Source organism: Epinephelus moara, chromosome 4 (genome assembly GCF_006386435.1).
Source record: "Epinephelus moara isolate mb chromosome 4, YSFRI_EMoa_1.0, whole genome shotgun sequence".
NCBI lineage: Eukaryota > Metazoa > Chordata > Actinopteri > Perciformes > Serranidae > Epinephelus > Epinephelus moara.
The window spans coordinates 25,765,432-25,793,145 of NC_065509.1; the positions used below are offsets into that span (position 1 = coordinate 25,765,432).

The window sequence follows — 27,714 nt, forward strand, 5'->3', positions numbered from 1 at the left end:
TTGTAAATTTGTTTTGTTTTGATATTCACAACTGGCTGCCATTAAAAATTGAAAATATACCATCACTTAGTTACATTGGTACAGTTTGTTTTATGGACAACTTGGATGCAAACACTTCTGATATGTTAATCTTGTGATTATTTTGGGTAAATATTACATTCATACTTGTGAGTGGAAAGGATGTACTTCCTCTTTGACTGTGTTCATAAATAACTTCAAGTTACTAAAATACATGGACAAATTGAAGAGTAACTCTAAAAACATTGCTCTTTGTGCTCCTTATTTATTTACCTGATTGTTTCCTTAAATGAATGAGTGAATAAATAAATAAATAAATTAATTAATTAATTAATTAATAAAACGTAGCTCTTCCGGGTCTGACGTCAAATGACGCTGTGGTAACCGCTGGTGTTCCCTAAGTTCGGTTGCTATGAAGCGTACGGGCGCACCTGGCAACGCCTCCTTCCTGCGCAGGTAGGACTTCAATTAGTTTCTTTAATTTAGGTTAAAGTGGTTTGGAGTTACTCGCCGGTAAGACATTTTTGTTGTCCATTTTATAGTGAATATCACAAAATTTTTTGCAGTTTAAACAGTATGCTTTTTTTGGTTAACTTGGAATTTGGGAAACATTTGTCTTGCTAGCTACATGTTAGCTAACAGTAACAGTAGCTAGCAAAGTCTGTGGAAACGCAAATGAAGGGTGTTAAAAATGACACGACCTATTTTTTTTTAATTACAGTAATTTACGCATATTTTACACTTCTAAACTTATGTGAAATGTTAGTATTTTAGCCAGTTAGTGAATTAATGATGAGATAAGCTCGTGTTACTTCACTTGTTTTAAATGTTAACTTGACAATGCTAGCTGTGTTGAGCTAATGTTAGCTAACGTTACATTTGAAACAGCCTTGTTACTATAACTTGCTAATGAAATTGTGCTTATGGGCTAATGTTGAGTTATTCATGCCAGATTGAGTGACTTTAAAAGATGGAAGTATTTCAGCAGGGGCAGAAAATGTTCACACATACTCAAGGTGACCTTTCCCCCCACTAACACGTTGTGATACAGTCATTATCCCCAAATCTGTCATTTTTTTCAAAATGTCACATGAAATCAGCCTTGAAAGGTTGGAAAATGGATATTATGGTCTTCCTGCAAGTATTTCTGCTTTACACAGTGTTGTAAAAATTATTGTACAGTATACTAGCAGTGTTGGGAAGGTTACATTTAAAATGTGATAGGTTACAGATTACTATTACCCTGTTAAAAATAATGTGACTATTGTTACTACATGTGTTATTTCCTTAAAGTAGTGTAACTTTTAACATCTGATTACTTTTTTTATATGAGAAAAAAAAAGAACATAAGGTCATCATGGGTGTTACAAGGTCAAATGACAATACATTTTTCACTTACATCATGGCATACAGTGTCACATTTTTCTCAGCAGTATTCATACACAATCCATTTCTCCCATCCATCCATCCATTTTCGTAACCGCTTAGCCTCTTGAGGGTCGCGGGGAGCTGGAGCCTATTCCAGCTGACATTAGTCGAGAGGCAGGGTACACCCTGGACAGGTCGCCAGACTATCGCAGGGTCCATTTCTCACAGTATTTTGTATATTTTTCCATCTCAAGTCTTAGAATAAAATTAAGTCTTACCATACAGTATATTTCATTTATAATCCCCAGCCATGGGCCAATGTTGGAGGATCAACTTGCAACCATTTGCAAGTTATGGCTCTTCTGCTACTTGTCAAAAGTATCTTTAATAAATATTGATCTTTGATTACTTCAAAATGGTAGTCATTTCATTTGATAACTTTTTGATTACTTTTAAACTGGGCGATAAAGCTGAAAAATGTCCAGAAACAGGCTATGCTAAAAGACACAGCAACAGAATTAATATTTCATCTTGTGAAGGGCTGATTGCATGAGTAAAGTATACTCTCAATCAAAACATATAAAGTGCAAGAGCACCTGTGTATGACTACTACCAAGACTCAGCAGCGCTTCTACTCCTTTGTCTTCATGCAACAGTTTTTTTTCTCAACATATAAACTTCTGCCTAAAAGAATTAATTCAGATGTAACCCTTTTGTAATAGTGGAGATTCACACTGTCAATACTATCCAGTGGGCCCAGTCACAATGTGTCATTTTAAAGAAAAAAAGGTTGGAGAAAAGATATATCATTAAAGCTGTGTTGCTTATGTATGTTTTTTGCTGGACCTTTTGTCACACACAAGCACCAGGGAGGAGTAAGCCAGCAGGATGGACGTCACAGAGGAAAATCTGTAAGTGGTGTTCAACGAACGAACCCTCAAAAACAAAACAAAAAATCTTTGGTTTAGTTACTTAGCAGCATATTTGATGATTCGCTGGTGTATGTGTGTGTGTGTCTGTTTGTGTGTGTATAGGGCACTGAAGGAGATGTGTGAGGAAATAGCAGAGCTGAATTTCAGCCTAAACCAGCAGAAGGACCTAAATGCTAAGATGAGGCAATGGCTGGATGCCTCAGATGATGAAATGGCAATGCTGCGCTCAGACAATGCCTTCCTCAGGAAACAAGTGAAAGAGTAAGTAGTCACACATGCTATTCTATATTCATCAGCAGAAGGGCCCCTGAACCATCTGATAACCACTCTTAACAGTGCAATTATCTTTAAGCGTATCAGTCATCTGTTTGATCTTCCTGCTGCACACAGACATGCTGTTGGCTTACCTCCAACACAGAATATGTTAAAGCATGTATTTTTTTTTTAACTTAATTATTCAGTGTTTTTGGTACGCGCCTGCCCTGATTTCTGCTTTATTTAGTGTTTTTGAACCAGTGCTTTCACGCTGTGGTCAGAAAAAACTGTTTGTGTGTCTGCAGCCAGGAGAAGATCATCAGGGAAGCACAGCAGGTTGAAGCAGAGCCTTGCAGAGGTCTCCTGGCTGATGACCTGGAAGCAAAGAAATGCCTCGAAAAAAAGATTCAGGAATTGGTAACCAGATGTGTAACTGTGTTACAGTGTATAACTGGTGTTTTTTTTTTAAAGATATTTAGACTTATCATGTAAAAATGTTATGCTATCTTTAAGACCACACTAAATCATGACATCAGACACACACAGCAGAATCCTTGATGAAATCTAGTCTTAAATTGCAGTGCTCAGCTCTATTTCAGGGTTGCTTCACAGGCAGAGCTTGACATTTGAATGTTTTTGTAATCTTTCACGAACCTCTATATTGTCACCCTTGATTTCCTCATGATTTTTAGTGTAATTGTAATTGTGTCTTGTACTGTAGTCCAGTCCAGGTAGTAGACATACTGTATGTATGCAGGCCCTCACTGCAGTGGCATCTCACTTGTAAACTCATGCATTAACACTAAGTTTATGTCAAAGATTTTACTTTTAAGGCAACATTTGATAAGAAATCAAAATTGTATGTTTCAGATTTTTGTATTTTTCATTCTGTATTTCACTGGAAAACATTGATTGCAATTTTGTTGATTACAGTCATAACATAGAGTAATGTCAGCAAGGGTTGGGTAAAGAACTTTGAACTTTAAACCTTTAACTTTTAAAGGTACCGACCGAATTATGTCAGTACCACAGAGTATAAATTCACTTTAAATTCATCAGTACCAAGTTTTGGTACTCAAGACCGCATCTGAGTGAGAACGCTGGGTTTAGATAAGAGATGGAAGGGCTGTGAAGCGCCCCTAAGCCTGGAAGCCAGCCACGTAGCTCCAAGGCCAGCAACAGAGTTTTGCAGAGGCGCCGGGTTCAGTGTCAGATAGGTAGCAGGAGCGCCCTGAAGTCTGGAAGCTGGGCACAGAGCTCCACCGCCACTCTGTCAGCTTCCCAGCTAGCCAAAATACTGATCCTCTAGGATAGTTTTGGTGTCTGATCTGTTTTCTTTTCAGATTGTTTTTAGTTTAGCCTAGCATTTCTGCTAGTTGAGCACACATATACGTAGGCCCACAGACAAAAAGAGAAGATTCACTCCATGCGTGATTAGAAAAGTGCAGAGGAGCAGAATTTTGATTTTTGTCCAATACTTCACCCCTGCAGCTTGTCAAAAGATTACATTTTCATCATTATAGAGAAAGTAAACTACTGACTAAAGGTACCATTGGGTACCATTACCAAATTCTAGGCAATGGATTCTGTACTGGTGTCTGTTTAAATGTGAATATGTAATCCTGACATCATAAAGCCAACTATGTTATCAACCATATCAGACTTGTTCTGGGACTTATCAACATTCATCTACACTACCCCTATTTGTCAAACAGAGCAATATCATAGTGAGTGTATCTAAACATCATTGCAGTCACAGTTGGTAAAGTAAATCACATGTCAAATTTCCTTAGAACAGTTAAAACTCAACCAGTCATATGGGCTGATGGTTATCTTTTTAAATATCTCCAGGTGTCCCTTCATGATGTGTTTATTGCAGGAGAAGGAATCCAACACTTTGAAGGAGCAGAATAAGCAGCTAACTGCAGAGGTATGTCTGTTACTTTTCAGTCAGCAACTTTAATCTGTCATGTACTACACTAAGAAGTGGTACAGAAATTTCAAAACAGTTTTTTACATTTACATGTCATTCTGACTTTTTCAGCTCAAGAGCCTTCAGCAGGAGAGAGACCGAGACAAGATCACCTTGAGAAAGTCCAAGGCTGCACTTCAAGCCCTCGAGGTAACACCATGGATTCAACTTGGAGAACCATTTTACTCTCTCTACATTCATTCTACAGTTAGTCATTATACATTGTGATTTGTCATGTTGTGTGTTTCTTCAGTGGGAAATGGCAGAGGCTGAGTTAGGGCTGCAGGTTAGGGATGAGGTTATTCATCAGGTAGGAACAGAGACATCAGTAGCCACGGACCAAAAAGTCATAAATATTATACTTTCTTTTTGGAGGTCACCATGAATATCCTGACAATTTTTTGTCTTTTATTATTTAAACATCACTTTTTTTCTTGTGTGTGTTTGTTACAGAGAGACTTGCAGTTAAAATACGCGAAGGAAACAGTAGAAGAGTGCTCCAACATCATAGAGGTAAAGATGTTCTCATTCAGAGAGGGTAGAGAGAACAGCATTCACTCAGCTGCTGACCACGGTCAGATGAAGTCTTCATGCTATGAGATGTTGAAGTGTGTTTTGTTGTCTGGTCACGTTTCTGTACTCCAGGATCTCAGGCTGACCAACAGGGTGCTGAAAGAGCAGTTGGAGGACAGACTGGATGAGGCCTCACTGTAACCCTGACAGACAATATCCTCTTGCTTTGAATGAATATCATGACGTACACTGAGCCATCTGTATGCCCCACACTACAGTGTGTGTCTGCTATTTTTTTCCAGTGCTACTGAGAATGACCTGATGGGAGGAAAGGAAGGACCACTCAGTCCCCCTCTGTCCTTTGCACTGGAGATGAAGCTGCTGGCCTCGTCAGCTGAAGTGAAAACCAGCATGTCAGACTCCACAGATCTCAGAAATGTATGACACCTCCCTCCTGTAAATAGACCTTAGACTGTAAAGAAGTGGATGTAGCCAGTGTGACGTCACCCATGGGTTTATAGATACCATTTTGAAGCCTTTAGTTTGACAAATTTGCCATCGCCAACTTGGTTTATTAGAGACAGAACTGGGTTGTCTCAGATCCCAGAGGAGAGGGGGTAGCAACACAATAATAAATAATAATAATACATTTTATTTCTCCACCTACAACTCCACCTAATGGAGGCTTATGGCGCCCCAGATTCAAACGTCCACAAAATATCTCCATGCTGCTCGTCTGTAGTGATCCAAGTGTCCTGAAGCCCCGACGTAAAAAGTTGTTTGGAAAAACGTCATTTGAACTCTGTTTTTAGCCTCATTGTAGGCTGTAGCTCTAACTGCCTCTCTCATGTGTGCGCGCTTGTGCGTGAGACCAGCAAAAGCATGTGAACACACATGAACGCGGTGCCCATGTCTCACAGTCTCGTGCAAGCGCGCACGTGAGCCAACTGAGAGTAGATTTCTGTTTCAGTATCCTGTACTTCTACAAATGACCACTAGAGTGTGCCACTACAACACCCAGATTAACAGTCTGTGAGACAGCAGCTGTGTGACTGTGGCTGTAGAGATGTGGAGCTCAGTGATGTCTGGTTCTGTGTTTACAGGAGGAGGCTGAGAAGCTGCGGAAACCTCAAAGTCTCACAGTAGAACGTCAGACCAGAAGGTACTTCAGTTTCTTGTGTGAAAGGTCAAACTAACAGCATTATTCTGCATAGGAATACATTTTGTATTTCTTTCTCTTTACATTTGCTCATATATTATCGTCCCTCTGGTTTCTCTGTTGCCGAAGGTGTGCAGGTATCTTGGAAACAGCCCTCCAGACAGCAGAAGTATTTCTGCTGTCTTTCGTCGTTCTCACAGTTTTAGCCTTCGTAGCTTCAGGAAGCTGTTCAGGAAACTTTTTTCCCATCAACAAGTTGTGGAGTGGTGCACGCCTGATGTTACAGCCCTACTGCAGTGTGCATTATGGAGCTTTACCTCCTGTTTGATCTGAACGCTTTCTCTTATAAACGCATTACCTCCATTTTTCTGCCTGAATGTGTTTTGTTGTTGTTGCTTATGGTAGTTAAATATGTTTTCTACCCAGCGGATCACAGGGCTGAATCAAAGCAGGAAAAAAAGGCCAATTTGATTTGAAACCATCTGCACTGAGAAGCCCCTCTTTTTAGATTAAATCATACCAGTAAGTCTGATTTAACAGGATTTGAACGTGTGAGCTGGAATATCAGAAATCTATCAGCATGGCTTATTTATACCTTTAGTGAAATAATGTATGGAAATATTTTTATTTAAACTGAACAAAAAAATCTTGCTCCATCCAGTTTTCCAACTGTTTCTCCTGCTAAAAAGACTGAGTTTGGGGGAAAAAACACTCGATTTTTTTTAGAACTCAGGTTGCTGAATTGTGGACATCTTTTGTTTTTTAAGATTTCACTTACATAGGGTTTCTACACAGTATGGAAAAGTATGGAATTTGATTTTTAGTCATTTTTAGGTCTGGATGAGTGTTAAAAAAAAAGAAAAGAGACTATGAAAAAATATTTGTGTTTCTAGACTATTGCCCCTTTTCTGTTTTCTAAAATATAAAATTCAGTATATCTAAATTAATTGATCTACAAGCAGAGTGTTTTCATGGCGTTTGGAACAAGCAGCCAACACAGTCACAATTATAGGGACCATTTAAAGGAAAATAATATGACTGTAGGTAGAACTGGTTAGTTTACCTTCTCTCTGTGCAGACATGAACTTTTCTTGGTTTGATGTTAATTGATTTGTGTGAGCTACAGTACTCAGCTACAATTTTCTGGCAATTATTTGGCAACACAGAAGCATACAAAGTCAGAATCTAATGTACATGTCAACAGTTTATTTCCATAATAAACATCTAGCTATTTGTACTCTGAAGTCATATATGGTCTGAAACATCTATGGAGAAGTATGAAAATCTGAGTCTGGAAAAGTGGGGTAGGAACCTTGCTTACATTAAAATTGTTTGAGAAGGGGATCTCCTCGTGGCCAGTAGGGGGAGATGGTTACAGCAACCAATAGCTCATTCAATGTACAACTCCCATTCCAAATAAGTTGAGACACTGTGTAAAACGTAAATAAAAACAGAAAGCACTGATGACGTATAATCAACTGATTATAGTACAAAGATATTTGATGTTCAAACCGATCAACTCTATTGTTTTTCTTTTTGTAAAAACTCACTCATTCTGAATCTGATGCCTGCAACATGTTCCAAAAAAGTTTATGGAGCCCTCGCAGATGTGAGAGTGGCACTAACACTCCCTCATACCATCACAGATGCTGGCTTTGAACTTTGCAGTGATCTGGATGGTCCTTTTCCTCTTTAGCCCTGAAGACAAGACGTCCATGATTTCCAAAAACAATTTGAAACGTGAACTCCTCAGACCACAGCACACTTTTCCATTTTGTGTCAGTCCGTCTCAAATGAGCTGCGGCCCAGAGAAGTCTGCAGTGTCTCTGGATGTTGTTGATATATGTCTTCCCTTTGACGATGCAGCGATGAACTATCTTTACCGATAATGGTTTTCCCAAGTGTTCCTGAGCCCATGAAATATCCCTCTTACAGTCATGTCGGATTTTAATGCACTGTCGCCTAAGGCACTGGTTCCCCAACTGGTGGGTTGCAGGTCCATTCTGAATGGACCACAAGTGACTCGGGAACGTGTGCCATCCCCTGCTGTAGAATGAACAAGTAACGGACAGCTATGTAACAGAGACAGCAAACTAGCTCAACGACATGGCCAAAAGCAAGTGTGACACTAAATGTATTAAAATGTGTGGACCTTGAACTAATAACTGAGGAGAAATCTTGACGCTGTGGCAGGACCAGTTGGGAACTACTGCCGCAGGAGGTCAAAGGTCACAGGCACTCACACTGTAAATGGTGAAATCCCTACAGTCCTTGCAGTTGTGCTTTGAGAAAGATTCTAAACTGTTCAAATATTTTCCCGCACAGTTTTTCATGAAGTGATGAACCTTGCTTGTGAACAAATGAGCCATTTGACGAAGCACTTTTCATACCCAATCATGATACTTTAATCTGTTAACAGTTAACCTGTTTACCTGTGGGGTGTTTCAAACAGGTATTTTTTGAGGATCCCACAACTTTCCTCAGTCTTTTCTTGCCCCTCTACAGACTTTTTTGGAACGTGTGTAGGCATCAAATTCAGAATGAGCGCATATTTACCAAAGACAACCATTAAATGTCTCGTCTTTGTGCTGCATTCAATTGAATATAGGTAGAAAGGTTTAACAAATCATTGCATTCTGTTTTTATTTACGCTTTTATTTTATACACTGTCAACTTTTTTGGAATTGGGGTTGTACCTATTGTTAAGTGAGTATTGTATTGTCAAGATAGACCTAAATAAAGTGAACCTGTCCTTTCACAAAGAGATGAGTTCTTCTCTTCTCTCAGTAAGACCATTAATTACCTTTGACAACCCACCAACAGACCAGCCCGTCACTGTTATCATCAGGTTAGTCCCCCAGATTCACTTCAACATTATAAACGTTTCTAATTACTCGTCACATTTTAGATTACATGCAGCAAACGTGTATGTGTGCTCCCATGCCTCCCAGTCTCCACAGTCGCCCCTCCCAGCTGAAGGCGCTCCCTGGTGGTCTCGTCTGTGACTTGAGGAAAACACCCCCTCCCTCTCACACAGAGCATCATAAAGTGGGGGATCAGATGTAGGGCAGGAGGGACAGGGGGATGCTCTGAATCGAGAGATGATTGTATGTAGGAGCTGGCCGATGATTCATTGTGTGTTTGCTGGAGTTTGAGCCGGTGGATGCGGATGCTGCGTCCGTGCTGAGATGCTGATGATGGCAGGCCGGACCTCTCCAACCTCCTCCCGCACCGTGGATGGATCCAGAAGCTAAAAACAGCTGAAAGAGGATAAATTTGGGAAGATAGAGCAACAGGCCAGTTGGATCCGGTCTGCAAACAGAGGGGAGACGGGACCGGCTGTGTGAGGAGGAGGTGGAGGAGGAGGCGATATGTTCTGAGCGGAGAGCCGGCGAGCGGCGGCGGCTGGCGGGATGAAGGCGCCGAGGAGACCGAGGCAGACACGGCTCCTCCCCCGGTTCTGCGTTTGTGGAGTCGGTCTGCTCGCAGCCGCCTGGATCTTCAACTTCAGTGATGTTGCAGGTGCTTCTCAAGGAAAAATTACATAAAGCTGTCCTGATTTTTTTATCTGCTGTTACATATGTTCTTTATAACCATGTAAAGCATATTATTAAAATGTTATGCATAACATTAAAGGCTAATTAGAACCTTAAAGGGTGTTTTAGCAGCACAGTAGACAAAATAAATACCATAAAGTTAGGTAAGTTTACTGTATTTGACAGCCACTCACATATCCAGTATCATAACTCCTGTATATTTTATCAGTGTATGCATTTATATATCAACCCCTCTCCTCAGGCTCACATGGACCTACTACGGATCACAGCATCTCCTTTTCCAAGAGAGGGCTCATCCAGCAAGCTGACAACCAGACTGACAGCAGGAGATCTGGTGAGGCATTTACCATGTGTGTTTATATACAAACAAGAGAATTTCTTCTAACTTACCGTAAAAATGTAAAATATACAGTCACTTTTGAGGCTGATGAAGTGAAATGAGAAGCTTTTCAATCATTAACAGGCCCAGATTTAAGCTCAGGTTTTGATATTCATGCCATAATGAATGTGATATCACTGTGATGATCTTGGTAACGCCAGTGTGTGTGTGTGTGTTGTGTGTCGAGGCAGCACGTCTCATCTCTATTAATGTGTTTAATCCAAGTCTATCTCCTCCGTGCATCGATCTACCTCTCCACTCCTGCTCATCCTTCATTTCTTCAAACTCTGCTCATCTAGATGTTTAAACACAGTTAGGCCTTTGAGGGGACCCGGTTGCTAGGAAACTGAATGCTGAAACTGTGGTTGGATGGCGTGTGTGCATCTGGAGCTGTTCAAAGTGCCTGCCCTGTCGTGGTGACCTGCTGATTAGTGGCCTCTCATCAGCAGTTCTCTCATCACTTGTGTGTGTGCTCGGGTGTATCTGGCTGTTTTCGAGAGACGAAGAAAAACAGTGACATTGTCTTATGGTCTGGTGTGAGATGAAGAGATTTTGGAGCCAATTACAGAGAATACACTGATCTGCATATATCAGGCTAGAGAAACTGCCTTGGGGAAATACAGTACAGATTAACTTCAAGGCCTCAAAGACATTTTCTTCAGATTACCATATTGCTGTTTTCAAGAGCACGTCTTGTTCTTGGTGATAAAAATATACTGTTTGATCTGTGTCCAAACAAAATCATGTGACAGGTTGTCATAATATCCCACCATATCTGTGTCTCCATCCCTGCACGTGATGCATGTTAGCCTCTCGCTGCACAATGTCGCCTCTGTGCAGGATCTCATCCACTTCAGTCACACTTGTTTCACTCACATGTTTTTGTACCTTCATCTTCAGTGGAGGTTTTATAAATCCAGACTCCTCTATAAATCAGAAAGTCACTTGGGAGGCGACGCTCCAGATTATTGTTGTTCTGAACTGCCTCGCAATAATAAAAGCTTTGTTTATGGCGCAGTGAGCCGGGGCATTTGTTTGAGCTTATGTGCAAGACAGTGCAGTCTGGCAAACACAGCCTCACATTTGGACAGGGGGTGGTTGTGATGCATCGTCTTAACTCAGCCAAATTAGATGCCTCTGAAGGTTGACTTTATAGGAATTGCTCGAGTTGCAGAAGAAAGTCAATATGAATGAACCTGGGTGCAGATGGCATGAGGGACAGTGTGGCACACAGTGTTACAGGATGAGCTATTTCAACGAAACTGGACGAGAAACTGAATGCAACTGAACCTGTGTAGTCACATGACCTCAAGCTGTCCCGGCACTTGTTGCTAGGGGATACAACCGGACACACATAACACCAAGTCATACACACATATCGCACATGTACACACAAGTGACTGGAGGTGCCGGGCTGAGCTGCAAATTACTGTCATTTTCATGGCTGATTAATGTGCTGATTATTTTTCTTCATTAATCAATAGAAAAAAATGCCAGCTATAATCTCCTGAGGAAATAAGAGCCCGAGGCGGTGTCATCTAATTGCTTGCTTTATCTAACTGACACTCCCAAACTCAGAGATACTCAGTGTACAATCACAGAAGACAAAGTACAGCAAAGTCACCTTTAGTTTCTTGGGGGAAAAATTGTGCCTGTCAAGTGTTTACATTACGTAGCTTACACTGCTAAATGTAGCTACATGCTAATGTCAGGGAAACATGTAATCTTGGTTGCTGATGCTAATTTCTCCACAATTTCGGATCATATTTCTGCTGGAACATGTCCGCTCGTGAGGCTTTAGTTGGTGTTTTTCCATGGTAGAAAGTGCCGCTATAATTTGATACAGTCATTCCCCAGCTGGCGAGATACTGAAGAACCGGAAACACTCATCAATTAGAGAGGACTGGGCTTTCGAGAGAGGTGCTACAATGAAGTGTTTCAGACAGATGGTGAATACAGTGGCTGTAGCATAGAGAGTTTGAACATTAAAGCATGTAAACATGTTCTAGTAGAAACTTTATATACATGTATGAATGTGAAAATGAGCGTAACAGGTCCCCTTTAATCGATTCTCCTTGCCGACCGATTCTTCTTTGGATCGACTAATCAGTTAATTCACTAATCGTTTCATCTTTAGTTCAGGGATTTCCCTCATTTTATACATCATTAGATGTCTTTCTGCCTCTTCCCATCTCTTCTCCAGCTATCAGTGATTTTCCTGAAGACATCTTCACTATGGAGCAGAGGAGACAGGGAGCGGTACTCCTTCATGTCCTCTGTGTGAGTATCAGCTCTGCCTGAAAACCAGAATTTAAAGAGTAACTAAACCCCCAAACCACTTTTTAGCTGAAAACCAATATATATGGGTATTTAGTAGTGTTGCTGATTGATTCAGGTCCAAATCTTGACATTTGAGTGCAAAGTATTTAAATTCTACATTATCGGATTCGTGACTACCCTCGACAGGTTGAAACCTGGCTCCTGGAATTGAATTTTGCTACTGACTAATCTTGTACCAAGTGAGGTATACGGAGCCAGCTTTTGTCACCACCCACTCAAACTGTGGCAGACTGAGACGAGCAGTCAGTCAGTGAGTTACCATAAAACTTCTACCACGCCAGTACATCTGAATAAATTATGGTCTTCTTTGATGCTCAGTAAAATGAACTGAACAATTTAACTGTGAAGTATCTAAGCAAACTAACGATGTGTGTAGCATATCCATACTGACAACAGTTTTAACATTCATATTTGTATGTGTGATCAAAGCAGCTAACTAACATTGGCTCAAGCAGGTAGCCGCCGACATGTTGGGCTTTAAGAGCTTTAAATCCAAAGAACTTCTATAAAAATGAACAGCTTCGCTGCGTCAATTGCGACCAGACCTGGCGTCTCATCAAGACCAGTTTTAATTTATATAATTGAGTTGCCAAACTCCGCTAGTAAAAGGAACTTTATACTCACAGAGCTTTTGTTCACAGCAACATAGAGTGCAGCCGTTATCAACTCTCCAACTGTCAGCTGTCTGTCTCTCCTCCACTCCGCTGAGCTCTTGTGTGTGTGAGCCCCGCCCACGACGAAACACCACACACCATAAACGAAAAAGGCAGTATGAAACTGTTTATTTATGTTATTTATTGAATTTACAAGCACTCGTTTGATTTCAGCTCAGTGAGAGAGTCTCTTGAGTGGTCTTTCACACTCACCATGCCACTGTAAGTGCAACAGAAGGCCGAGAGCAAATGGCCAATAAGAAGATATATTAGCGTAGCCTAAGTGGTGCAACAGATGTACAGACAACTAAAATAAACACTCAATGGAATACAGTTCATTCATGTAGGTGAATTCATGCAAGGCTGCATCAAGGCAACAAACACTGGAGAATACACTCTTAAAGAGACAGAGAAATCCCCTCGAGACTGTGACAAGGCCGAAAAGATTACAGAGAAGGTCTGTCATTTTACACTTTGTCAAAAAAAACATCACCTTGAGTGCAGGGAGCTGTTTTTCTCTAAGTGTTGCTGAGCTATACAACCTAAAGCACAGGCTATAGATTGGATATATTTTATTTTGTGTGCATGCGCTTTGGCACGATGGAGACCTCCCAGCCCCGCCCCTTTTTGATACTTGTTCACGTTTCAGAGAGGAGACGCTCAAGCCAAATGCCTGGGGTTTAGTTGCTCTTTAAAATGAAGGAAGCTACATTTTGTTGCATTAAACTTAGAAACAGACTCACTTATTTAAGCCATGTGGTCACATGTCTCCTGTATTTCACAGGCTATCTACATGTTTCATGCGCTGGCCATCGTGTGTGATGTTTACTTTGTGCCATCCCTGGAAAAAGTGTCAGAGGTATGAACTAACAACATCATAATAGATAAATAAAATCATGCATTTGAGTGCGAAAACAATCAGAGTCTACAATTCGATAGTTCATGTTGTCTTTGTGTTAGGACAGAGTTCATTTTGTTACTGTCTATATTTCCTTCAAAAAGATGTAAACCAACAGTGCATTAGTCCATCTATCACCACTTTCTGTCTTCCCCATCTGTATAATTCAGCAACAAGCCCTTTTTTAAATTTGTTTCAGCTGAAGATGTAAATCTTAAATGAAAATTTACAGATGTATTGTTTAGTTTTTGTTTATTTGCTTTTTTTAAAGGCTCAAAAATTCCCCAAACAGATGGGCACTATAGTTTTTAGCAAACATTACTCATACAGGAGTAAAGTGCATTTGTTGGGGACTATTTTCAATCGCGGATTAATACACATTTGGCGCACTAGTGATTATTTCCTGCATGTGAGATTAAACTGCAGTGCCCAGGTTCATTGTACTGAAGGAACATATCAGCCAGTGCAACAATGTGGCTCACTTGTGTGTTTTTAATAGTTAGACTTTGGATACACAGTTATTCGTCTGATCAATCATTTGATTCGGGATTTGTTTTTCCCTCCAGAACCTTCAGCTCAGTCAAGATGTTGCCGGGGCAACCTTCATGGCAGCTGGGAGCTCCGCCCCCGAGCTCTTCACCTCTCTAATTGGTCAGTATGACACCCGTGTAATCAGTAACTCGCTCAAATGAGTTAGCCCGTGGATTGTTCATCAGCGCTCCAATTACCTGCAATCAGATGCATCTTCAGTTGATTAAGACTGAGAGAATTCAAGTGTCTGCAGGCAGAGGAACCGATTTCAAGTGTAAAGTAGACATGAAGAAAGATAGCCAGAGGAGCGTGTTTCATTTTTATTGGATGGTTCAACAGTCCACCTGTGAATTGTTTCAGATGTTCTCACTAGTGTTGTTTGTTTGTCGGTTCACAAAGTAGTTAGGACAGAGATACTGAACATGCTTTGCCCAAGGGCCACTTTTGCAAAATGACATGAGGTCAGGGGCCAGTTAATAAACACACATTAATAATATTTCTCAATTGCCTGTTGGTAAGCTGTTCTCACTCTTCTTGGATAAGAGGCAAGTCCAGTCACAGCAGCCCTGCAAAGCTCAGGTGTATGCAGGGGCATTTCTAGGATTTCAGGACATTTGGAGTCTTAAATCGTTTACATTTAGATGCACTTTTTAAAAACAGAAAAAAACAAGCTCATTTTATGTTGTTCTTTTCTCTCTGGCACCTTATTGACATTCAAAGCACAAAAATAATCATAGTGTGAGTCAGTTTATTTCATTGTGAATTAGAAAATAGGTCGTCAGGCCATCTGGCACCTAGGCTGCAAAGTCAGTATCACCAGTGCTGTGCAAGTTACTGAAAATTAGTAATTAGTTGCAGTTACTAGTTACTTATCTCACAGTGAATTTAATTACTTTACTTTACTTTAATATCTGCAACAATTCTCTTATTCAGTGGTTTCCAACTGGTGCAGCCACGGGGTCCAGATATCTCCTTAGTCATTTGCTCAGTGTCCACACAGTTTTATGTATTCAGCCTCATACTTGCGTTTGGCCATGTCGTCAAGCTAGTTAACTGTCTCTGTCAAGTAGCTGTTAGTTATTCACTCACTCTACAGCAGGAAAGGGCACTTCAAAAGGAAAGCTCTGTGCCAGAAATTCACTGTGCTTCAAAATAAAGTGTGTTTTTTACAAAACTTGACACATTCACGCGTCACCTGCGGTCCATTCAGAATGGACCTGCGACCCACTTTTGGACCGGGACCCACCAGTTGGAACCACTGCTCTTACTAATGCACACTTGGCTGTATTATTTAGTGTTGCTGTGGCACAGTGTGGGACAAGACAGCTGTCAATTATTACTGTTTTCACTATGATGAAAAGGAAGTATATATGAAATAATAAGACACATGGATATGTTTTGATAGGCGCATTTATCGTAGCCTTGACAGACCCTCCACTCTGACTGAGCCACACATCACTACAGGTGACGTTAGATCATAACCTGGAAAAACAGGCTACATTTGTTGGCTATTATCAAGACAAAAGTGATGAGTAATGATTGAGCTATTTAATTTGAGCAAGTAATCAGATACAATTAGTTACCTCCAAAAGTAGCTGAATCACAGTTACTTCTAACACTGCAAGTTAGGGTTTCAGTAAATGTGGACTGAGATGAAAAAACGACCAAAGAAATTTGAAATATTAAAATCCAGGCACTGGCACCGATGAGATCAAAGTTTCCTGTGTGAAAAATTAAAAAGACGTCTTGTTGTTCACAGTCTGTGGAAACTGTGGCCCAGATATAAAGCAGAGACAGAAACCATCACACACTGAGAGAAACTGGAACACCACAGGGGACTGATCCTGGATACTGCTGCTGTTCACAGAAGAAATAACATGCAGCTTATTAAAATGGCCTAGAAACAGATGTATGGCTGTAATTTGTAAGGACGGACATTTCCTCATATATTGCCTCAGAAGTAATCTGTTTTATTCTCTACAGGAAAAAAAGGCTGGTTTTCATAAGTGTTGGAGGGACTTTAGGCAATATTGCAGTGAATATTCCACACAAGATAAAAGATATCTGCCCAGCCCCTGTGGATATGAACAAAGATGCAATATTCCTGTTCAGAGGAGTGAGAGATAATGTCCATTTTTGTGTAATTTAATGTATAGGATGGAGATACAATCCACCATTTCTCACAGATTGTCACATTACGTTTGTTTCTGTTAATGTTTTACAGCTTGTTCTTTCATGTTCCTTGTTTTTAGGAGTGTTTATCACAAAAGGAGATGTGGGTGTGGGAACTATCGTGGGATCAGCTGTCTTTAACATCCTGGTCATCATCGGGCTCTGTGGCATCTTTGCTGGACAGGTACACACACTGTCTTCATACCAGAAGCTAGAAGGAGCCCCAGGATCTTATTTTAGTAACTAAAAGAGGACAAATGACCAAATAGAATCTCAAACGTAAAAGCAATTTTTGCCAGTGTAAAACTCTCTGGTGCAGAAAATGATCACATCATTATAAATCTTACACTTTTTGCTTGATTTCATTAATGAAAATGTGCATGTCTTCTCTCTGCAGCCCATTTCTCTGAGCTGGTGGCCTTTGTTTCGTGATGCTGTCTTCTACATCCTGTCCATAGTGGTGCTTATCCTGGTGAGGAAGCCTCCAGAAATCACCTTTACTTACTTTAAAGCCTACATTCACAAGACCACAAACTACAATATATATTTGGCTACCAGTCGGGAGAAGCTGCTCAGTTCATATATTACTGCTTGACTTGATACTGGATTTTTGAGGGCAATATTCTTTTATTATCCTGTCAGTCAGTAATTTTTTTTAACATAAACACACACAAAAAACCTTTAATTAGGATCACTTAAATGTGTTTGTTTTTTAGAATTGTAAACAAGATTTTTTTAAACAGATATTTTCTCTACGTTTTTGCCTCTTGTCACCACGTAAACAGAGTTTTAGGTCACTAAAATGAAGACTTTTAAAAACGCTTTCTAAGGTGCCGATTTTTAAAAACCACGGTTACTGCCTAACCATGTGAGTGTGTAAGATGTTTGGGAATTAATGATGTAATCTCCTCAATTCAAGCATGTCAGCCATTACTTTGTATAATCAACATGCGCCAGAAATAACGTATTATTAGCACTGCTTGGTCTAATGACTACCGTACACTTAAACTTAGCGCTGCGTTTACCTCAGTGTCTACAGTTTAAAGTCTGCCTAGAATGATAATTCAGTCAGGAACACTTCAGTCAAAGACAACTTTATTTCCATTTGCAGTATTATATTTGGTGGTATGGCTCTGTACCGGGGCCTCTCTGCCTTTCCTCGGGTCTATGCAGAAAGCCTCTTCCTCGTGCCTATGTGGAAAGCCTGGGACACTCGGACAGAGAGAGCACACTTCTCTGCCCTTCCACGTGCAAACAAGGAAAGCCTGGGACAGAGAGAGCACACCTCTCTGCCCTTCCACATGCAAACAAGGAAAACCTGAGGCAGAGAGAGCACACCTCTCTGCCCTTCCACGTGCAAACAAGGAAAGCCTGGGACAGAGAGAGCACACCTCTCTGCCCTTCCACGTGCAAACCAGGAAAGCCTGGGACAGAGAGAGCACACCTCTCTGCCCTTCCATGTGCAAACAAGGAAAGCCTGAGGCAGGGAGAGCAGCAGCAAAGACTTCCCTGGAACAGAACAGAGCAGCATCAATGATAACAGAAATGACATTGATAAGTCAGACACCGCATGAAAAGGAGGAGCTGGGGTGGAGGCGGGTTGCAAAGCGGCTTGCAGAGGAAGCAGCAACAGTAGGCAGGCAAGAGCAGTTTAAATAGAGTGCCCTGAATGAGATTCACCAATTGGTTGCATAGAAAGGAATCATGTGATCAATCAGCTGCTCCATCAGTTGATTGGGCTGTTTGAGATCAGCTGATGTAGCTGGGATGTGAGCTGAGCTTGGCATCATGAGGGAAAACTTTTACATGTGCAGAGCATTTCTTGTATCTTTGAGTGAGCTCCTTTGTTCTTATATCGCAGGGCAGTCAACGGTGATTAGATCTCCAAAAAAGATCATTTGTGTATTGCAGTTTCTTCAACATACCCGTGATTAAGCTAATCAATCTTTTATTGTGTTCCTATGATAAGGTGTGTAAAAAGTGATTTTCTTTGAGGTGTAACTAAAGTGTGTTTTCACTGTGTTTGCAGGTGATCTATGATGAGAAAGTCATGTGGTAAGACTGTAATGAAACTTTATTACACTGTTTGAAAATTTGTTTGCTAGGTATTCTGACTGTCACTGTGATGAATGTTGTGGTTATGAATCTGTGTTTGTGTGCGTGCTTCAGGTGGGAGACCATCATCCTGATCTCTATGTACGGAATCTACATACTCATCATGAAGTGAGTCTCTCTCTTCCTCTCACCTTTCCATCCTGTTTGTATCAACATGTGCTCCATGCCCACTAAAGACAGAACACCTGTGTGTGTGTGTGTAGGTTCAACAGATCTCTGTGCAGCCTGGTAGAGAGACACTGCAGCAGGGCAGGTCAGCCGTGTCTGAGCAGCCTGCGGCGGACCACTGCTGTCGGAAACATCGGAGACTGTGACAACGACATGGTGCCGCTGAAGCCAGGTGCTGGAGCTCGTGTTTGTACGTTGGCATGTGTACATCCAAAATATCAAAGAAGCTCCAGTATTCAGCAGACCCAGTGACACAGTTACGGCTGCCAGTCAAACCCATTTCTGTTCCCCTGTGGATTTCCAACAGGCTGAAATAGAACTAGACCACTTTGATGGACAAATCTTTTTTCCACTCTGTCACTCTGTCCTCTTTGTCTCCGTGTTTGTCTGCTGCCTGTCGCTCACTGTGTTATTAAAGGTTTACAATGCAGGAAGTGTTGGTTACTGGTTGTAAACACAACACTCTTGGCCGTCTTACCTAAACTGCTTGTGTGTACACTGCAAGCTACTTTTCTATTGCAAGACTGTTACATTTGTTGTAATGGAAAGCCAATACTTAAACACGCTAACTGAGCTAACCGCTGAAGCCTACCTGTCCAACAGAAAACAAGCCAACTGTGCGTCCCTCTTCATCCCTATCCTCTCCTTCGCTGCTCACCAGCGAAAGTGAAAGCCAACCCCAGATATTCACTCTTGTTCTGGAGCAAGCTTTGCCAGATTTCTGTTTTTTTTCTGGGCTGTATCTGTGAGTTTCATAGCTTCGTTTTGGATGCATGCTGCTGCTACCTGGTTGCTACCTCTTTATAATGTCCCAACCTCACCTGCATGTCTCAAACACAGCAAAATAATAAGAAAATAGAGGCAGAGGGCAAAGTCTCTGCGGATAAGTACACCACCACACACTTATAGTGAGTCATAAATGATGATTTAGGAAAATCCTGCCTAGCATAACTTTAAGCTCTTCTCCTTTCCACTGATATCTTCTTCTAACCTTCCTCCATCTCCCCACACTTCCCCCAGATTCGTCTGTGGTGGCCGGCCAGGACTCAGGGGTGGTGATGGTGGATGAGCTGCTGAACCTGCACCCCCACCAGCTCTCTTTTTCAGAGGCAAGCCTCCGCCTTCTCATCACCCCGCATTTCCCCCCCTTCACCCGCCTGCGCATGGCAGGACGCATGGTCATCAACGAGGTACACTGCACGCGCTCCACACAACCTTCATGTAACATCAAGTTCCCCTGGTTTTTTCGGCTGGGTTGGTGGGTATTTAAATGTGCATGTGCTGCATTTTAATATGTCACTGTCAGATGAGCAGGGTCATATTAAAAGTTAAATATGGTGAAGGATCACTGCGCTCACCCTTATGTTCCTGAACTGGGGCACAGCCACTCGCACATCTGTTCTTAAGTTTGTGTTGTAAAGTCATCTCTAAGTTCTCAGTAACTGCTAACTAGCTGCTTTACTAAATTGTGTTGCCCCATTCAAAATAACATCACTGCAAAGTTTTAGGGGCTTTTACTATGGCTACATTCAGACTGCTGTCAAAAGTGACCCAAATCAGATTTTTTTGCTCATTTGTGACTAATCTGTTGTTTTTTTCCCACAACAGTGCAAACAGCAAAAATCACATGGAATCTGATCTTTTCAATTTTGATTTGGGCCACTTTCATTTGCAATCCAAAAAACAGATACAGGTCTGATTTCTTGCAACCTTTTTTGACCTCAGTCTGAACAGTCACAACAGAGTTCATGGGACTTTTATTCACTAAAGATCGACAATCGTCTCAGTTCTGCCCCGGTTAAAGTCACTTGGTGAACACAAACATGAAACACAGCTGTGATGAACAGATGTTGTTTAAAGTCGCACTTTACCTCCTGATACTTTGGATGAAATCAGTTTCAATGAAGCCATTCACATCACAATCCCACCACTCCTGCCTCTGACTCCGCATCCTCACACACCTCATTACAAATAGCAGCTGTGGCTCAGGAGGTAGAGCTGGTTGTTCACTAATGGAAATATCAGCGGTTCAATCCCCGGCTCCTCCAGTCTGCATGTTGAAGTATCCTTGAGCAAGATACTGAACCCCAAATTGCTCCCAATGGCTGTGCATGACGTCTTTGTTATTGTTGATTTGCGCAAGCCGGTCAGTTCAGGACAGCGACCAGTTCACACTGGAATCTGATATTGGCCACATTTTAAAAAAACTATGTGAAGATATAAAAAAAAAATCAGATCAGAGCAATAACTTACACCCCGTCCTAACATGCAGCGAGCAAACTCTGGTGGATGTAACGTGAAAAAGTATCCAGATCTACGATGAGCATCAGGGAGCTTATTGAGCTCTGAGTGAGCTTCCACAATGCCTTGCTGTTGCTCTGAAAATAGGTTGGTCGTTACAAAGCGACACCAACATAGTGCCAGGGTGAACATTTTCTCAAACAAGCAACATGTTGCCTAGCCTGTTCGCTTACACACGGAGCAGGTGAGGACATCTTCATTGGGAAACATTGAAACAATTCTGATTTTGGCTGGCTCACTTGTTCGCATTGCTTCCAGCTAGGAAGAGGTGAAAGGTTTACAATGACTGGGTAATATCTGATTATGCTGAACTGACCCCCTTTAGTCATTTAGTCATGGCAGAAAACAAAGAAAAAGTGCGTATATAGATATATATAGACGAAGGGATGTTGAGAAAAACAGCAGGCCTCAGTGAGACTTGTTTGTTGTTCTCTTTGCTGAACAGAACTGAAGAGGTTATTTTCTTTCAGTCCTCCCACAATCTGCCATCATGAGAAATCTTTAAGCTCCATTTGTGCCTGAAGAAAAGTCCCTTTGAATTTAGAGGCTGTCATTTCAGCTTGGCGGTGGTGTTATTTGTTTAAGGTAATTGTGTTCTCAGTTTCTGTATTGATATTTCAAATTTGCTATAGCAACATTTTCCTCACAGTGCAGTTTTTGTGCAGGAGGTTTGCAGGTAGGCAGAAACACGGAGAGATGGATTTTTGATGTCGTATCAAACAACATCCTGTTTGCTCCCCGCAAACAAACACACACACAGACTGCTGCCTAATGCATAACATTATCCCAGACACAAAAGCAGACAAGAACTCAATCTCCAAATCGGCTTCCTCACTCTCTCGGCTCTCATGCATGTGTGCTTGTCATCTCCAGTGCCAAATGAAAGTGCGACCGCCGCTCCTGCCCCTGCTCTGCACCATGCCCCCCGATCAGTGCTTTCCAAATCCCCTCTGGTGGATGCTCCGCTCCTCCTGCCAGTGCTCATATTGTCAGCTGCCGTCAGATGAAGTCGTTTCTCATGTCACTTTGTTTTCTCCTTTTTCCATTCCCTTCCTCTCTCGCTCCCTCCGCGCTCACAGAGACAGAGGCTGATTCGGGCCCGGGGCGGCTCAGAGGAGGGGGGAGCTTCAGGGGAGGACGGTTTGGGTGCTAACGGGCAGTGGGGGAGGGAGAACGGGACGATGGCCGAGGGAGACAGGCAGCCGCTGGAGGGAGAAAGGGAGAGAGGTAAAGAGGCGGGGGGAGAGACAGGTGGGGGAGTGCAGCCGAAAGAGGACGAGGAGGAAGAGGAAGAGCAGGAGGATGGAGAGGAGGAGAGCGCTCCTTTCAAACCCTTCATCCTGCCAGGTGAGTGGTGAATGAGAGCAGACACTCGTCATGTGTCAGATATTAAAGCTACAAAATCTTTGGACCTTTTACTTTATCAACAAGCAGATTTGTATAACTCATAACTCAGACTGTCATCGGTGATGCTGCTACAAACATAACAGCTTCCTCTTTGGCTTTTCTCACACACACTTCTAATGTTTCGCAGTGTTATAGATGGGCTCATCGCTAATGGAGCTAATTAAAAAGGGATGATGCTAAGATTCACAGGCCGTGCTGCATGAATAATTTACAAGTTTAGATGAATCTGTAATGATCCCTGTGGGGAAACTTGTGTGCACACGTGTTTGTGTGTGTGTGTGTGTGCGTGTGCGCGTGTCTTTTGCATATTTTCCTCAGATGGTTGGTGTGTGCGTCTGAAGTGGCTGCTCTCTTGGCCCGTGAGCATCCTGCTTCACTGCACCATCCCCGACTGTAACCTGCCGCGGTGGGAGCGCTGGTATCTGCTCACCTTCCTGTCCTCCACGCTCTGGATAGCCCTCTTCTCCTACCTCATGGTCTGGATGGTACGAGACGCACTAATGTACCCCCCCCCCCCACACACACACACACGTACACACGTAAAGATACACAGCCTCTTCCCTTTGTGTGTCTGTCTAGGTGACCATAATCAGCTACACACTTGGAATCCCAGAAGTCATCATGGGCATCACTTTTCTAGCAGCCGGCACCAGTGTCCCCGACTGCATGGCCAGCCTCATCGTCGCCCGGCAAGGTGTGTGTGTGTGTGTGCGTGTGTTTAAAGTTTCTCTACAGACACATTTTAAAGAAAATACTTACACAAATATTTTTCAATCAGACCCAGATGACGACTCTGTTGTGCACCAAAATCAGTGACTAGTAGGCTTATCAGAATGATCAGTGAAGTTAGCATCTTTTATTCGTTTATGTTGTTTGTTTTTTTGCACAGATACAAGTCAGTTTAGTCAAGTTTAGACATTTCAGGGGACATAAACGTAATCAAAAGGAGGACTTTAAGTGTCTCAACACATCCTCACATTACTGAATCATTTATACCACCTAGCTTTTTTTTTCTTTTGCACATTTTGCTGTGTCACAAAACTAAATCAAGGTTATTCTTGGCACACTATGATTTTTTTTACGATTTTTTTTTTATTTTACGGCAGCAGATGAATGATTTGTACCACAAAGCTTTTGTTGCATATTTTAGCGTGTTACAAAACTAAATCGAATTAATTCTCAGTCAGAAACTATACAAAAAACTCAAGCTGTCTGACTGGATGTCCGATGTCATGTGAATGCCCTCACATTTCCTGTTTTCACATGCATGTCATTATTTGTGTGTCACATGTTGCAGGGATGGGTGACATGGCTGTGTCCAACTCCATTGGCAGTAATATCTTTGATGTACTGCTCGGTCTGGGCTTCCCCTGGGCGCTGAGGACTCTCATCGTCAGCTACGGATCAGTGGTAACACCAACTGTTTTCTGTCTCTTGTACAGCTGACTCGACCCAATATCCTAAAACATAGCAACATCCTATTGGTTGTCCTCTGTCTCTCTCCTTTTTTTTTTTTACCTCTTGACTATCTGCATAAATGTCTCTCTAAAAAAACTTTAAAAATACTCCAGTCAAGCATTTCAAAGAGGAAGTGAACACATTTTTTTATACATGAATGTTGGTGGGGAAATAAAGTAAATTGCTGTATTTAAAGGTTTCGTTTGCTCTGATCAGAGTCAGGAACCAGGTTGTAATTGGATGCTTTCACACCTGTGCTGTTCGGTTCAGTTCAATTGAACTCAAGTTAATTTGCCCCCTAAGTGCGCTTCATTTGGGCAGGTGTGAACACAGCAGTTGCTCTCTGATTTGCACCAAAACAACTGGACAGAGACCTTCTTGAAGAAGTGGTCTCGGTCCGGTTACAAGTTAACTCTGGTGCGTTTCTTTTGTGGTGAGAACGTGCTCCGACCTCGATCCGAACCAAGTAGTTGTCCTTCCATTCAGTTTGAAAATTAAGGTGCAGCTAGGAAATAATGTGTTGCTGAAGGAGCATAACATGACAGTTGAGAGAAGGACGCGCACATTAATCATCCTGAGCTATGTCATGCTCATCAGCCAAAAATATTCCTGAAGATCCATCAGGGCATCAGTTTGATCTTCAGCACAGCCTACACCTGTTCAGCGCTGATGTGAATAGAGAGGACAAGCGTGGGCTCTTTCGTAGCCACAGCACAAACACACCATAGTGCAGACAGAGACCATCTTTTCAACAAGATCTCAGTCTGGTTGTTTTGGTCCGCGCCTGAGTGCAAGATCTGTGTTCCCACCTGCTCAAACAAACTGCACCAAGGTGGTAAACGCTCCAGTGTTAAAATCAACCCAACTTTAGGGCCATTAGTCGACTAGTCACCTACATGTTTACAATATTAATTTAATTATTACATGCCGTCTTTAACCGCCTGGAAAATGTGAGGTCGGGCGCTGGGTGCTACTCTTGTGACTCTTGTTACCACAGACTGAATATTTACGGGAGAAGGGAAAGATATCTGTCGGCTGCGATTGGTTTGTAACGTGACTCCTGTCTGACTGCTGAGCGTGGCCTCTTCCTGTGTCTGTCCTTTCAAATTAAATTCCCACATGGTCCAGTCATATAGGTTTTGATTTATTTTGACAAGGCGCAGCTCCTTATAGAGTTTCACGTTTTTTATTTATGCGACTAAGCGACCAATAAAATCTTGCCGACTGATGACCTTTCTGGTCGACCATTACGGAGCAGCCCTCATGATTTCACAACATATTAATGCTTTATCATGTCTGGTTTTTAGGTGACAATCAACAGCAAGGGCCTGGTGTACTCAGTGATTCTGCTGCTGGCCTCAGTCACACTCACTGTGAGTTAGATCTCCGTCCTATCTGATCATTGTTACATTAAAGCCTGGCCTGAGAGCCCTCGTCTCTGTTTTCAGGCTGAGTGAATCATATTAAGGGCAGTGCAACAGGAAATTAATCTCTCCACCTTTCCCTCCTCAGGTCCTGTGTGTGCATCTGAACTGCTGGAGGTTGGACCGCAAGCTGGGACTCTGTCTCATACTGCTCTACGCCATCTTCCTCCTCTGCTCCGTTGGCTTCGAGAGGTTATAGAGGACACGCACACTTCCCATGTACCACACCCACGCACGGAGTCACACAAAAGGATGCACAAACAAGTGGTGCGACTTGTTTTCCACCCTCACTGCTGCCATTATTCATCAGACGTACGGACAGATGACTTTTCATTTCACTCCACGGTGGCTGTACGTGTTTGAGCAGCGTGTGACACCAGCTGTCTGAAAGCTGCATTGTTTACCTTTGATAAACGAGTATTTTACATAGTTTTGTACCGAGCACCTCAAGCCCAGACTTTGTGACATCAAACCCAACTGATAATGCACTGTCTCACAACAAATTTATAAAGTATTGAAATTGTGTTCTGAAACCAAGACTATTGTATAAGGAACCCCAAAGTGTGTTAGTTTACTTATTAATACTTAATGACTGCCACAGGTAACCTCAATGACCAGATGAATACACGTGTAAGTTTATATAGTTGCTTCTCAGTGCGTGACGTTATTTTTTTGTAAAGTTTAATGTCGAGTTTTCATCATGCCTTTGTGTCTGTAGTTGTACACAGCATAGCATGGCTGAACATCACGCTCCAGATAATTGCACTAAGCCACTGTTGTCTTTGACCTTGTACATGACGTAGGCCCCGCCCCCTCTTTCCTCAAAGCTTCTCAGCACAGGGGTGGTGTTAATGTGCTGAAAAAAAGCCACTGTTTGCTACAAGGTGTTTTTGAATGTGTTTGGAGAGAGTCCTTGAGTGTGTGTGTTGTTGAGTGAAATAAAATGTTTTGTTCTGTGAGGTTTCTCTTTTCGTAATTTAAATGAAAAAAAAAGACCTTTCTTACTCAGAATATTTTTTTTACATTGATGATGTACTATACTATGACTTTTTCATGATTTTTGACAAAAAACTATATTATGACTTTTTTTCAATATTTTTGATGACATATGATACTGTGACTTTTATCATGGTTTTTGACAACATACTATATACTATGACTTTTTTTCATGGTTTTGGACGACATACCATACTGTGACTTTTTTTCGTGATTTTGGACGACATACTATACTATGATTTTTTTTCATAATTTTGAACGACATACTATACTATGATTTTTTTTCATGATTTTGGACGACATACTATACTATGACTTTTTTTCATGTTTTTTGACAACATACTATACTCTGACTTTTTTTCATGTTTTTTGACAACATACTATACTATGACTTTTTTTCATGATTTTGGACGACACACTATATACTATGACTTTTTTTCATGGTTGTTGACAACATACTATACTATGACTTTTTTTTGATGATTTTGGATGACATACTATACTATGACTTTTTATCATGGTTATTGACAACATACTATACTGTGACTTTTTTCATAATTTTGGACGACATACTATACTAAGACTTTTTTCATAATTTTGGACGACATACTATACTGTCACTTTTTTCATGATTTTGGACAAAAAACTATGCTATGATTTTTTTTCATGATTTTTGATAAAAAACTATACTATGACTTTTTTTCATGATTTTGGACGACATAATACACTGTAACTTTTTTTCATGGTTTTGGACGACAAGCTACACTGACATTTTTTCATGGATTGTGATGACATACTATACTGTGACTGTTTTTTCATGATTTTTGACGACATCCAATACAATGACTTTTTTATTATAGTATGTCGTCACAAACCATGAAAAAAAGTCATAGTATAGTTGTAGTCAAAAATCATGAAAAAAGGCCATAGTAGAATATGACGTCAAAAACGATGAAAAAATATCATAGTATAGAATGTCGTCAAACATCATGAAAAAAAAGTCATAGCACAGCATGTTGTCCAAAACCATGAAAAACAGTCATAGTGTAGTATGTCGTCGAAAACCATGGAAAAAACTCACAGTGTAGTGTGTTGTCA

At 41.4% G+C, this 27,714-nt stretch overlaps 1 protein-coding gene across 4 annotated transcripts; it reads left to right on the forward strand.

Moving 5' to 3' along the window:
* Positions 1–9,257: 9,257 nt before the first annotated feature.
* slc24a6a (solute carrier family 24 member 6a) lies at positions 9,258–26,577 on the forward strand. Of its 4 annotated transcripts, none has more exons than XM_050042137.1 (17): positions 9,258–9,739; positions 10,016–10,108; positions 12,357–12,433; positions 13,931–14,005; positions 14,611–14,695; positions 16,828–16,931; positions 17,145–17,219; positions 18,777–18,802; positions 18,917–18,970; positions 19,066–19,220; positions 20,051–20,220; positions 22,411–22,678; positions 23,057–23,223; positions 23,318–23,432; positions 24,036–24,148; positions 25,504–25,569; positions 25,709–26,577. In XM_050042137.1, exons 1-17 carry the CDS (start codon positions 9,631–9,633, stop codon positions 25,817–25,819), a joined length of 1,863 nt encoding a protein of 620 aa, XP_049898094.1. In that variant the 5' UTR covers positions 9,258–9,630; the 3' UTR covers positions 25,820–26,577. The 4 variants fall into 4 exon arrangements, with proteins under 4 accessions (XP_049898094.1, XP_049898096.1, XP_049898095.1 ...); XM_050042139.1 differs by having other exon boundaries at positions 20,051–20,139; XM_050042138.1 differs by having other exon boundaries at positions 19,066–19,202.
* Positions 26,578–27,714: the final 1,137 nt, after the last annotated feature.